The sequence below is a fragment of the Anser brachyrhynchus genome (assembly GCF_964034855.1).
Source record: "Anser brachyrhynchus genome assembly, chromosome: 17".
Classification (NCBI taxonomy): Eukaryota; Metazoa; Chordata; class Aves; order Anseriformes; family Anatidae; genus Anser; species Anser brachyrhynchus.
In genome coordinates, this window is record NC_137710.1 from 164,528 (window position 1) to 179,163 (window position 14,636).

The 14,636-nt window shown below is 44.5% G+C and overlaps 1 protein-coding gene across 4 annotated transcripts in view; it reads right to left on the reverse strand.

The window, feature by feature from the left end:
• The window catches only part of ZNRF3 (zinc and ring finger 3), a 113,391-nt gene that overhangs the window by 87,102 nt on the left and 11,653 nt on the right, over nt 1-14,636 (reverse strand). The window contains exon 1 of one of the 4 annotated variants that reach the window (XM_080558991.1): nt 7,798-8,253. The exons of 2 other annotated variants lie outside the window; for them this stretch is intronic. In XM_080558991.1, coding sequence (XP_080415117.1) covers nt 7,798-8,034 — 237 coding nt within the window. In that variant the 5' untranslated portion in view covers nt 8,035-8,253. Of the gene's footprint in view, nt 1-7,088; nt 7,281-7,797; nt 8,254-14,636 lie in introns of those variants that run through there. One more of the 4 variants, XM_080558995.1, reaches the window with a different exon arrangement.

The window sequence follows — 14,636 nt, forward strand, 5'->3', positions numbered from 1 at the left end:
GAAGAGATAATATGTACAAGTTAATATTTAACACATCCTAAATGGAGCACTTTTAATATATTAAGTATTAATGCAAATACACACGCCACTTACATAATTGGCTAAAGAAATCTCACATATACAGGAGATTACTGCCTCCAGATGTTACCTTTCCTTAACCTATAAGATGCTGGCCTCTTGGAAGCATTCACACTTCGAAAAACTATGTTTGTGAAAGTTATTTTGGTCCAGAAGGGCCTCACTTTGAAATTCCAAAACATGGACTAGAGAACTGTAATAAAAAAGGGAGCATTTTTAAATACACGCTCCACCACAAGATGGTATAAACTGGAAGAAAATTACTATGTATGCTAATCAATGGTTTTATACAACTACTCAAAACTTTCCTATAAGATCTGCTTAGAGAAAAGCTGCCTGCATTTCTTTCTTACCAAGTTATGCCACACCAAATCATGACCTCTACATGCTTCATCTAGAAAAATTTCAGAAGCCCTTCACTAGACAAAGCAATTAAAACAAAGTTACCCTGTCCCATAATCACATCCACCAGTGGTGTGCTCAGAGAGAGCATGTGCCAATTCTATCCGTGGGGCATGGCTGGCCACAAGTGTTGGTAATACTACGAAGCAGGCTGTAATTACATCTAAACCATTATATTCACATACATACAGTCTTAACATAAATACATATAAATGAAAAAAGTTCTCCAAAAGGCTCCATGTTTAACAATTTTGAGTGTCTCTCCTCTTTCGGATTTCTTCTTAGTTCCACCTCCCAAATGAGCAACAAGAGTACATGGAAGAGGAAGCAGGCAGCATTCTGCCAACTAGCACAAATTTCACAGCAATGCAGACCTTAAAAGGCTGTGCGGAGGTTTAGCTAAACTTATGAGCTATGCTGAAAAAGTTACCTGAACTACCACAAACGACATTTTCATCCATTATATTCCCCACCTTTATCTGGAAATTAACAGAAATTGTACTAGTTGGCCTGAGTTCAGGATCCAGCGTTGTAAGCTTTCCGCTTCTATTTACTTTCTTAACTTACTTCATTCTTATTCCTCTAGATAGGTCACATAAGCAATTTTTGCTCTTTCCATTGTACCTCTTTCTCCGTACTTTGATACCTTTTACCTCATTTTCTTATACGGTGTCTCCTACCTTGCTCTCAAGTGACTGTCTCAGCCTCGAATGCTGACAAGGCTCTGGTAGAAGGATTCAAGTATTGCTGTAACTCTGAGCCACTACAACAGACACTTCCTCCAGAAACAGCAATTCACCACTGAATTTGGTACCTTATATTTTGGACAACCGTTCCCCCTGTAGCAATGCTTAGAAACATTTATTTATTATTCTCTTAGACTCATTGAGAAACAGTTTTCGCTGGTACCCTTATGCTCCAAGGTCTAATGAATCATATGTGTAAAGATTTTAAGTTCAAAGTTTTTAACTAGGTAAATACAATTCGTCAGCCCTTAAAACTCCATGATAATTTTGGCCTTATACTATTTTCATAAGGTGATTCTTTCTGCGGAAGTTATGAAAGCAGGTATGAAACTGTCCAAAGGATGACGAGAGCATGATGTGCTCACAGAAGGTTTAAACAGCCAAACGTCCCTTTTCAGCATGGTCTTTGAGCCTTGCCTCTTACGTTTTCTTAGTGTTGCAGTATACGCTAATAGGACATTGCAAGTACAGGACTCTCAAAGCAGAGCACTGTAGCTGTATGGAGACATCACGCAACAGCAGAAAGCTAGCACAGGAGTTATCGTGCACTTTTATCCCCATTCCAAAAGACATCTTGGATATCGCAATACTGAGGAGTTCATAAATACAATGATCCTTCTTTATAATACTGTGTTCAGAAGCCAAGGAGAAAGCCAACCTCTTGTAAATTAAAGCAGCAATGACATAACTCGGTTGGAGCTCACAGCATGAGGACAGTGCACAGTATCAAGATACAACAGTGTAAGAGAACGAGAAACCTACGCAGAACACTTTGACGGGCTGTCTTCAGCTCTCCCCAAGTACTACGGTGCACCACAGTATGTGACGGACTAAAGCATGATGGAAACTGAAAAAGAGGAGTGGGCGGAGGGAACAGAGGGAAGGATGGGAACAGTGAAACAGCCAGGCTAATCTAATCTGAAATCAAGCCCACTACAATACCTTTACTGCAAGCAAACTGCTGTTGCGTTACACAAGCTGAAGGCTGCCCAGGTGCCAAAACTGTGCATATCTTTACTTCAACAATTGCCTATTTTAAATGTGAATTATGCTTCCTTTATCATCTTAGCCTTCTCCTGCAGAACACTTAGTAGCACCTGTAGTTACTCATTCCATTCACACAAAAAATGCCTTCCTTTCGCAGCACAGAACTTAACAGGTAGCGATAGAGTATGGGACCCCAGCCCTGAGAGCAGCCACACAACTCTGGGCGTAGGCAATCTTCATTCTTCTGTCCAACTACTGAAGAATAAGCACCAACCAAGCTCAGATGAGGCACAGAACACAGCAGAAACTGCAGTAGAAGTAGCGTGAGGTCCAGAGCACTAAACCTGCATTTTTAATCTTTTATTCACCTATCAACACTCTTCCAAAACAGAGAGAGATTACAAGCCCTGCCAACTCAGAGAACAATTTGAAACCTCCAGTTCAGGCTTCAAAACTATTTGTATGTTTTAAAGAACTGAGATTTTAGAAAATATACGATTAGAAGTGGCAAAATATTTTGCTATTCCAAGCATGTAGCAAGGCTGTAGTATAGAAGAGTTTTGTTTCCACCAGCTGGATAACTCAAGTTAAGACTTAAGCGCCAAGATTAAGTAGTTAGTACACTGTACTAAGGTACAATGATAACCAGAAAACAAAAGGAAAACTGAAGCTTAGATTAGACAAGGTTTCTGATCCACAAAACAGCAAAGCAACAAACATAGAAACCATTCGCTGCTCTGAGCACATAGCAACAGACACACACCCGATGCTGCTATAAACAAAAAGGAGGTGGAATTAAATTGCCTTTATTTAAAATAATAAAAAATAAAACAGGAAACAAGTACTATGGAAGCTCAGACATTTATTTACTTATTTATAAAGACGGCAGCAATTAAGTCTCTTCCATCCATGATTCAGCCTAATTACCTGTTTAAAGTTAACTCGTTAACTTGGGTCAGGCCTTCAGAACGATGGGACTCACAGTTCTGTCTGAAACAAGTTCAAATGACAAGCTCAAGCAGGATAGTGTTCACATTCAATGGCTTTTCAGACATTGTCATGGACATCTCATTTGCCTTGCAGCATTTGCCCAGTGAGAGGATTTGTTCACAACATCAAAGACTAAGATCAGAGAGAACAAAATCCATAACCTAGTCCCGCTTTCCATATAAGACAAAACAGAAACATTCTAGGTCTTCCCTCTGTGTACCAAAACTGAGAAACACAGTAAATGCTCAACAGCCTTTCCCCTCATCCTATTCTAAGTATCCACAGAGCGTCAGTTATTTAGGTCAGAAAGACAGCACCACATTTCAATGACTGCTCAACTCCAACATACTCCACTCCAAAGACATGATGGCAATGCAAACCTGAGCCTTCCAAACAGGTACCAGGAAATCAGTTTTATCAGATAAATCTATTATCCTTGATGTCCTTGGGACCGTTACTGGGAGCCAGCGCTTTACATTTAAGGTATGGGAACTAACATAAAACCAGTCACTGTTGTCTTCATATTCTAAGAGCATAACTAGCAAAGAAAACATCCAACAAGGTGGTGACTCAAAGCCACAACTAATTCCACTTCCTCAGTTTGAATGGCCTTCAGGCAGTCAACTCAAGCAAGAAGAAAGAAACTCAACCTGCCTGCTCACAAAATAAAACAAAAAAATATGATTTTTTTGGTGGTGTTTTCTATTCTCAAAGGATACAACCATTTCCTTGATTCAGTCTCCTGTGATTATTGCCAGACTTCTACATATCCACACAGTTGTCTCAAGTCACTGTTTTCGACACCGTTAAAAACTCTGCTAATACTTTGGAGTGAAAAGCCTACCTGGCAATTTTGCAATTTTTGCATTTTGAGAAAACAGATGAAAGATCAAAAGTTATTCAAGTAACTAAGGGGTGGGAGGCACACTGAAGAAAGGAACACACAGGCACATGGTGTTGCAGTCTAGTTCTAAGCTTCCCCATCTTCTGCAACTGGAAGATGGGCAGTGGCACTGCTATAAGGAACGACTGCAAGAAGTTCAAAAATGCCCTACTTCTGTTTTCTTTCTGGAGCTTAAAGCTCAGAGCTATGCTTGTTCTCCTGAGACTGTTAACTTTTGAGCACAAAAATATAAGCAACTGGAGATTATGTAATCCATATGTCACTTCTGTTCAATGGCTACTTGAAGTTCATTATTCCCCTACTGAGGCTTCCAAGCAGAATCAAATCAACCAAAACCCAAACTTTTATCACACATGAAAAACCATGAATAATATTCCTAAATCTTTCCTCCATACTGCTTCTCTTTAAAAAATGTATATATTGGTAAACTATCTATATGACTGTATTCAGCAGCATACCTAAAGAAAGACTTAGAGAACTAACAACAATGAATGTGTATCATTTTTTAATAACCCAGAATTTTTTATATAATCCAAAACAAAGACTCAGTTCAATTCTCTTTTCCCAGCACCTCACCCGACCAGTATCATCATAACAACAGTTTTGCAAGAAACAAGGCATTTGATGTTCCACACCTTAGCTATAAGACAGAAAAAGCAACTGGAAGAGAACCTTGCCCAGTACAAGCAGGACTGAGATATATAATCCCTCTCCAAGCAAAAGAGGTGCTGCTAGTCAAATCAGTGATGCCTGCTATCCTAGCACTATAAGTCTGTGGCCATGTAGTATCCAGTTTGACACAGAACTGCATCTGAGCTTTTGGTCAGAGTGCTGCAAGAAATCTCAACTGTAAGGACTTCATTGGTCATAACTTCATTTTAGAGGTTTCAACAAAGTCTTGTTTTCCCAATCACTCTCTAATCAGAAGTTTTCAATTTCCAGTCTCAACCATCCTAATGTCAGGATATTGCCCCAAGAAACACAAAATATTCCAGTATGCCAGATACCACTGAGACAGTTAGACTTTTGAGCAGTTGAAGGACCAGCTGACACAGCAACCTAGGGATGAGTTTGCCGAATACAAACTGTGGCCACATTAAAGAAGGCATATGAACATTTCATCTCTCTGAAGAGTTATTCTGGTAGACACTTGACCCTAATAAGACTTGGTCATAATAACATGAGAAAAAATATAATAGCACACCACTGCTGGATAGGAATCTGACCAATAACCAGTTTAAGAGTGAATGTGTGACCTATCAAAAGCTGAAAGTGCATTGTTTTTTAAGGTTTTTTGTTGTTGTTGTTCAGAGACTTTCAACACCAATGAGTAATTGATGCTATTAACATAAACAAAAGTAAGTCTTTGTGTAGTCCAAAAACCACAATTCCTTTGATTCATTCTTTAATGCGTGCCTGATTTTCAAGAATTTCTAATATTTCATTTTAATGAAAAACACATTTTGAAAGATCCATGCACATTGACAAAATGGTTGGGGCCAAGAGACGCTCGTTTAACTGACTGATGTACCACTGCTGAACAGGTTCTTAATACCATGAGCTGCACGATCCCTTTCTAAATGTCACAGTGAGCTTTAAATGATGATCCAAACCAGCAGATTCATACAGTTTCATAAATATACAGCCCAGCTGAAAAGCAGAGGCAAGACAACATTGTGAAAATGTTTGTGAGTTTTGGCTCTGAAAAATTCACTTTCAGGAGATGAAGGAAGCTTGACACTGACAAGGACGCGATGTATAATCTAAAACATCAGTGGTGAAAATGCAACTGATAGTATTTAGTCTAGCTGCTCTGGAGCAATGTTTGACGTTTTCTCTTCTCCAAAACACAACTAGCATACCCCATGGCTCAGAAAAAAAAAAAAAGAAAAAAAAAAAACAGGCTGTACATGATGTAAGTATGTTATCTAGCAAACATACAGATGAACACGCAAAACAGTTTATTGAGTGGTAAATGACTGTAAAAGATTTGTCACATAATTTAGTAAATCTTTTTAGTCTTTCCTATTTTGGAGGCTGTCTATTCAGGTATTAGAGGAAGCAGATGGTTGATGTTACACATAACAAGCCTCCAAAACTCCATTTAACACATCTCCTTAAAGTTATTCAAACCTGAGTCTTGAACAAAGAGTGTATTTTTTTTTGTCCACTTTCACCTACAATCTCAAGAAAAGTATGACCTCAGCAAACAGCCTCTGTTCTACTCTTAACACCAACACCTGACGCATAGTGAAACTTTAGTGTTTCTTGCTTTCCCCAAAGTTACAGAGTTGAGTCTAACACATATTGTTTTATAATGTACCAAAAGGATAGAAAATGTCAGTATCAGCTTCAGCCCCTAGTAGCATTACCTTTTTTAAAATGTCAGAAGCATGCATTAATTGTTCCATCCCTATTTTCTCTGGAAGGATAAATAAAAATGCTTATCAGCAGCTTGTCCTCACAACTCTTTTGCCTGAAGTGAATTTTTACAACAAAGCCTCCTGGTTGAAACTATTTTGAAATTACATGCACTAAAAATCAGTATTCTTTACTTCAAAAGAAGAACAGAAGTTTTGAGACTCGCGTATTTGCGGTTTTAGCGTTTTACTAGTTTTTAGAGCTTACTTGCCACTAGATTTTTTTTTAATTATATATACACACACACGGACACATGTATGTATGCATACATATACAGAACTCCGCAGCTGTTAATACGGACTGCTACTAGCAATTGCTTAACAGTCAAACTTATTAAAACAGCATTTAAGTCATTTTTCTTTACTTAGCCAAAGGCAAAAAAAAATAAAGTCAACAATTACAAGTGACTACAAAGAAATTCGATAAGCACTTCAAGAGTTTCACACAGAGCAAAGCACAGTTGCCTTCCGATTAACACAAACATTATTTATCCGGGGAAGAAGTCAAGAGAAGCTTTCATAGGAAGGAATCACTTCACAGAGATCCCAGAGCAGGCGTACCGGGCACGCGAACCCAGCGCTGCACGCAGAACCGACGTCCAGAAGGAAACAAAGATGAGAAGCAAGCGCCTGCCGCAGCGAGCCTTCTCCACGGCGCCTTCGCACCGGGCTGCTCGCTCGGGAGGCGCTGCCCCGACGGCGCCCCGGCGGCCGGGCCGGGCGGCAGCCGACCGAGCGCGCGCCCCGCAGCCCGGCGCGCGGCGAGGGGCCGTCCCCGCGCCGCGCTCGGCGGAGGGGCCCGGGCCCGCGCCCCCGCCGCTGCCCCGACGGCCGGGCCGGGCGCACGGCGCCGCGGAGTGGCCCGGCGCGGCCGCCCCGCCGCTCCCCGGCCGCAGACGGGGCCCGGCGCGGCCTCGCGCCGCGGACCGCGCGGCTCGGTCCGCCGCGGGGCAGCCGTCGCCGGGAGCCGCGGGCTGTCAAACCGGGCTCCGGCGCCGCCGCCGCCGGCAGCCCCGCGGGGCTCCGCGCCGGCCCGGCCCGGCGAGGCCCCGGCTCATCGGACCCGCCGCCGGCGCGGAGCGCGGCGGGGCCTTTGTGCGCCAGCGCGAATCTGTCACCGCGGCCGCGGCGCCCCGCGCCCCCAGGCCGCGCGGCGCACGTGGGGCCGCGGCCCGGCCCGGCCCGGCGCGGGCTTTGTGCCGCCAGGTGCCGGGCGGCCGGGCCCGCGGAGCCATCTTGGGGCAGGCGGCGCCCCCCGGCTGGCGCTCACCTGCACGATCTCGCCCTCGGCGCTCAGCGTGGCCCCCGCGCGGGAGAAGCGGCCCTGCAGCCCCGTGGTGTAGGTGGTGTAGTCGCCGCTGGGGCTGGACTCGAAGAGCACCACCTCCACGAACGCCGTCTCCTTGCCCAGCGCCGCGCCCGGCGCCGCGGCCAGCAGCAGCCCGAGCAGCAGCAGCGGCGGCGGCGGCGGAACGGCCAGCCCCGCGCCGGCCCCGCAGCCCCTCATCGCGCGGCGGGGGGGAGCGGCGCCCCGCCGCCGCGCATCGCTCGCGAGCGGCTCCAGCTCCGGGGCCGGGGTTCCGGGCGGGTCAGCGCCCCATGGCAGCGGCCCTCCTGCCGCGCTGCGCTGCGCCCCGCTCCTCGCCGCCGCCAGCCCCGCGCTCCCCGTCCCTCGCCCCGGCTCCTCTCCGCCCTGCCAAGCCGCTTCCCTTTCATCTGCTCCACGTGACGGCCACCGCGGGGTTATCTCCGCCCTCCGCGCGTCTCTGACCCGCTCCGTCCCTCCCTCGGCGCACACACGGCCCGCGGCTCGCCGAGCCGAGCCGGGAGGCGCTGGGCGCAGCGTGCGGGCGGCCGTGGGGCGGCCAGGCCCGGCCCGGCCCAGCCCGAGCACCGCCGGAGCCGCGAGGGCGGCCGGGCAGCACCGCGCCGCGCGGCACTCGGGAAGGCCCTGGCAGGGCCGGGCTGCCCGCGCGGGTCAGGCCTGCGGGGTCGGGAGCGCCAGGGCCGCGAGAAGCGGCCCGTGGCGCCCGCCGGGGCCCGACCCGCGGTGCCGGGGCTGTTGGGCTGCCCGGCCCCCGAGGCCGTCGCGAAGCGGCGCGGGCGGTCTGCGGGCCGCGGCGGCTGGAGCGGGCCGGCCGCAGCCGCCGGCCGCCGGGCTCCTGCTAGCCTGCGCCTGCGGAGTGCCCGAGTGCAGGCGGCACGGAGCTCCTGGGCGCGATGGCTTCGCGGCTGCTGGTGGAACACGTCCCGTGAATGGACGCACCCTGAGCGGCCAAGAGCCCTCTTTATATCTTTATGACCAAATGCGCCATTCTTTCTGTGAAGGAGAGACGCTGCTCCTCTGCAGCATGTGTGTGGCAGTAATCTAACGTTTGCCATTTCCAGCATGCTGCTAGCATCTGGCATGTTCCTTATGCGCGTGTAGAGCAGGAATGACCCAGCTCCTTGAACTTGGTACTCTGCAAGAGTATGAGACAAGACAGTCGGATTCTTAGTGTGACACAGTGAGCAGCATTAGCTTAACAAGTCACGGAACATTTCCCCATTGAGGATGGGTCAAGAAGGGATCAAAGAAACGTACGTTCTGAGCTTCTACCACAGGCCACAAAATACCCCCACAACCAGAAAGACAAGTACAATGGATCCAAGGCTGCCAAAACTACTACATGCGTAGAATGGTAGCTGGAAGGAGCATCATTGTGGTGCTCTAGCCAGGTTACAATAGAGAGTGCACTACGCAAGCTCAAATGTGGTCAACACGCATAATTTTTATATTATGAACTTATGGTTCAGTATGATTTCAGAAAGGCATAGCATCTAGTGCACTGAGTAGATCTAGTGTGCATTAATCCCTTACTGCAAACTACCTCTACTTGAATTTCCTTCATCTGTGAAACAAATGGCTGATATTTGGATATCATAGGCTGCCCTGCATCATAATCAACATGGGAACAGGTTAAGCGATGAGACCTCTGGGAGATTTTCTCCCAGTCAGCTACGTTATCTCAAAACATGTAGCAAAAGGTGAGATGTGTGCAGGAGTGACTGTTACTATGATGAGGGTTGCTGTTATCTGGGCCCTCCTGCATTTATCACGAGGAAAGTCTTTTGATATTCAGCTACTTTTCTTTCTTCAATAACTTCAGTGGTTTAAGCAAATGACATCTGGACTTTTTAACCTGATGCCTTCTCATTCCTTCAGGATTCCAGAAGAGGTTCTGTAGGCCCTATGCTCTTCTGTTCTTCTTCCCTCTAATGAGAATAGGTCTCTAAAATGAAGAATCAAAACATACCATTTCCTCTTGCTTCTCCATGGATGACTCACTTTTCTTACACCCTATTCAGCTGTTTCAAGAAGTCCTTTCCAAAAGTCTTGAGTAGGATTTTGTATCTCAAGGAAAATATTTTAGAGATAGCTCTGCTCCCCAGTGCTGTAATAAATGCATTAGGCTTCCCTGTTTATCCTACCTGACCTGTGCCAAGGGGTAGATCTGATCATGGGGTCCTTCCTACCAGCCCAGCCACATTTTGCTTCTTTCAGGATAGGAAGAACAAGAAAGGAACAGGAAGCCATGAGCTGCTGAAGGACAACTGCCTACTTCGCAAATCTCCCCAAACAGCTGCTTCCTGTATCAGAATGGGACTTAATCAATCACAGTGCTGAAGGAACCATAAACTACTATAGAGCAGACAGCACTGAGGACATGCAGCAACAAAGCGTTAAAGGAGTAAACTCCTACCACATGGAATACCTATCCATTTGCATGTGAAAGGCAGTGAAGCAACTCGTTTTTAGTTAATAGTTTTATTTCTACTTAGAGTGTTTGAAAGCAGCTTGCTTTTCTAAATCCACCCTCCATCAATGTTTTGAGATCAAGTCACCATTAAGAACAACGGAATTTTTTCCTGACATTCATCTGACCCATTTATGACATTGTTAAATTCCATAGACCCCTCTTTTTATGTGAATTGTCTTTAATTTCTAGTCTTTGGCAAGTTTTTATACCCTGCTTGTCAGAATTGGGATGTCTTTTTTCACAACGTATTTTTCTTGTAAAAAAATACCTGTGCCACTGTAAATCAAATTATTTCAATGAATGTTTTATTATTTAAGGTAAACAACTTAAGTTGTTGCAGGTCAATGCATCTCTACTATCCTAAACTCAATGGGTATCTAATCAGAAGACGGGCAGTAGAAAGAGTTGGAATTTCAGTGTCAGAAGTTAATGGGGTGTGCGCTTGTTGTCAAATAGAAGGTAACAAACAGTGCCTCTTGCAGAATACGTTGCCCAGTAGGACACCTTTACATAGCTTGGAGGAACTGCCCAGCATTATGATATTTGTTCCCCACTGTTGCAGGCACAGTCAGAGCCCGAGGACAGTTTCAGACCGGATGTGCCGACTGATGAGTTTTGTACTGAGCACACCTTGCCATACTTCGCAGAAGTTTGCCTGTTTTGGTGGAAGTACTTATTTTAAACAGCTCTTCCTTTATCACCTGTTCCACTTCAGTGATGCCTCCTTAACTATGCCAATGTAGCTTTTGTGGAGCTGTGTGGCAAATTGGATTAGGGAAGAGACCCATGCTAAAAACAGCCCAGGAGGGGAAAGATTATTTTTATATTGAAGCAGCAAGCTAAAATAGTATTGGGAAGGGTAATTTTAGGTGTGGAGATGTGAGCTGGAAATCTAGGAGTTCTAGGAGGCCTGGACAAGAGCTCAGCGTGTGTGAAAGACAGCTTCAGTCCTACAAAAACTGAAAAGAACTTGACATCCCTGATTCCTAGCTGTGAAACTGAGAAGTTGAGAATGCTGTGTCCTTTGCTGGTCAGCAAAGTGGATTTGAATTTACTGCTGCAGTCTAAGGGTTCAAATGTTACGCAACTCTGTAATTTTCATTGCATCAAACTTAAATGCCCTCAGTAAGCATCCATGAACGCTACATTCCTCCCCCCCCCTTCTATTTAATCTTTTAAAATTACATAAACACCATACCCTGAGATATTAGTAAGATTTCAGATTTAAAGATCAAGAAAATAGGGAGTACCCAGATTAGACAATTTAACAGTGATCTTGTTCCCTGTCCACACATACTATGAAAGTCTTCTGTTACATGGGTACATTTTTCCCCATAGGGCTTTGCTTCACAGAAGGATCCCATTGCAGATAAAAATCAAGGAAGTACAGGGAAAAAATATTATAGATAAGACCCTTGCCTTAGCTGTTAAAGAAACACAATCATCAGTACTCTTTGGATATTTTCTAGGAATAGGCTCTCTTATATCCACCTAGAAGTGGTGTCTTTCCAGATTAGGTTGAGAGTTAGGAATGCAGAAATGGCAGGACAAATAAATCTGGAAACTAACTAGTGAAAAACATAGGAATGGGGCTCTATACAACAAGTAGACAGCATCCTAGCCCCAAAATAAAAGCCAGTGAAGGTACGATCCACCCTCCAAAATGATCCACATCTGTGGACTGCAGGCACAGCAAAATCTCCCCACAGTAAAATACCGAAGACTGACATGAGGCACTAGGTCTCAGGTCCCTGAGTTCCCCCTGCTTGGGCAGAAATCCAAGCAGGAGGTTGCAGAAAAAGAAAGGACTGTCTATCATTAAAGCAATCAAATATTTCTAATTGGCTTCCTTCCCAGCTCGCAGCATATAGCTGCCAGTTCAGTTCTGCCATAATACTTCAAATACATTTTCTTTTTTCCCCCTACACAGCAAGCCAAGGTACAAGTTCTGAAATACAGAAGCCTCAAACATTTATAACTGCAACTGAGGTCAATGAGAGCTGTGATTTTAACATAATGAAATGATATATAACGCCAAATGGTCTGAGAAAGTATGTCCTGAAAAGAGGGCAGTCAACATCAATGGATGCTTTTGACACTAAACTTCCTACGTCTCATTTTCCTGGCAAAGAAATGGGTTCTATAGGGCCCTCCTCCTCCCACAGTGCTCCTGAGAGAAAACAATGCTAGTGTAGTACCCACAGACTATTGTGATTAATGTTACAGAAAAAGCCCAAAACAAAATTAATGATTTTGTACTGAGAGCAAAGATGGAATATTGTGCAGGAAGTACAGCTCTGCACATCAGACAAGAAGAAAACAAAACACTGATAACCACTCATAATGTGATCACCAGCCATTCTCAATATTAAATGAGGCAGTAATCCAGCTTCCTTGATCTTTGCCATCTCTACATTTGAAAGAAGACGTCTGAAAGCTGCTTTCTGTCACATCCGTGCAGTCAACCACAAGTACAGCACACTGGAGAACCCCTTGAGAACCTCTTTTAGCCTCATTTCATAATGAAGTTAAACATGTGTTATCTGCCTGACAGCCCCGTCACCCTTATGAACATATTAGCTACTTTTAACAAAGCTTAAGGGCAGATTGGAGGTCTTAAGACAGTATATTCTTGCAAATTTTGTGAAAATCAGATGCTCTGGACTTGGTACTGCAGCAGCATCCAGAAGGACATGCAGGAGACAGGGAAAGCCAGGGCAGCAGAAAAACATCTAGGAAACTGAGCTTTTTCAATTCTACTGCCCAAAGAACAGTCTGTTTGTTGTTGATCTTACAGGTTTGTTTGTTTGTTTGTTTGTTTAAAAAGGATCCTTTCTAATGTATCCCACTTAATTAACATGACGCTTTTGTAACTAATGTGCATTTTAAGGAGTTACCACTATGAAATGACATAAAGAAATGTGTGCATGTAAATGTTTGGTATAGAACAGTGTCCCTGGGGGGGGGGGGGGGTGGGGGGGGGGGGGGTGGTGTTCAGCTGTTACACATTCTGCATGGCAGAAGCCAGAAAAAACGTATGTGCACAGCAGCAGATTAGCCACAGCATATGTTGTCTTCTGCATGATGGGGATGCTTAAGGAATGTGAAAAGCAGGGAAGACGAGAACTCAGGTTGCTGAAGGGAGGCAATAAGGGCAGGGGCCCAGCACTATTAAGAAAAAATATACTGAAAACAATGTATCTTTGGGTCTACTGTTTTGGCACTAGCTTGTTTATCCTCCTGACTACTGAGAGACCCTGGCTGAAACCTAGTATCAGTTATTAGTATAGCAAAGAGCAGATGACATTTTCGATTAAGTGCTTTCTTATGACAAATTACCAAAACCCAACCTCTTCTAAGCTACCTGACAACCTGCAATGCTTATTTAGTCTGTGATAAGTAGAGCAAAAACAGCACTCAAAAGACTGGCTGAACTTTCAGCCAGTAATAATGTGAACTTTTAAAGAATTTTTCTCAGATATCATCAAAAATTTTAGCATAACAATGGAAAATATGGTCCCTTCTCAAAGAAATAAAGAAACTAACCAATGAGCATTTACTTCAGTTACTGTGAATTTTGAATTTGTCTGATCGAGACTGTTTCCAGTATCAACAAGACCTTGTGTGGAGCATAATTCATCTTTCATTTACTTTGTAAAGAAAAAAGAAAATCTCTTAAAAGGGGCTGCTTGAACACATGAAGTAGTAAGAAAAACACGGTTCTTACTCCTGTGACTTATCATAAGAAGTGATCTGATAACACCAGATAATTCAGACTGGCGTATTTCAGTGGGAAATCCATTTGCGATGGTAAGGGCAACATGTCACTGCAGAGTCCAGTGACTGTCTCCCCCCACTGGTGAGCAATGACCTTTTCATATTTGTGCTCTAACAACTGAAGTAGTTGCAATACTGTACCCACATAGAAGGTAATGGCACTCTTTTTCCTTTTAACTAACTGGTATTCATCAGAAGTTTCACCACAAGCTGCCATTTAAGAAAAAAAAATAAAAGGGAGAGGAGGGGAGGAGAGGGGATTATTGCTATCTCCAACTAATAAAAAAATTCTGATCATACAGGACCAAAAGAGAACGCTAGATGAGAATAACAATTTAATTTGGGGGAGGGGGAGGAGCAAAGTCCATTAAAGAATCACCTTCTTTCTCCCCCCTTGAAGACCAATAGTATTTCACTTCGGCATTAGACTTAAAATAATAATTCTGACACACCTTCAGGTTGAAAAATCAGTCTCTGTATGATGACTGCAGACAGTTGTGCTAATTCCTAAATTATCGCTCCAAAGCATTTG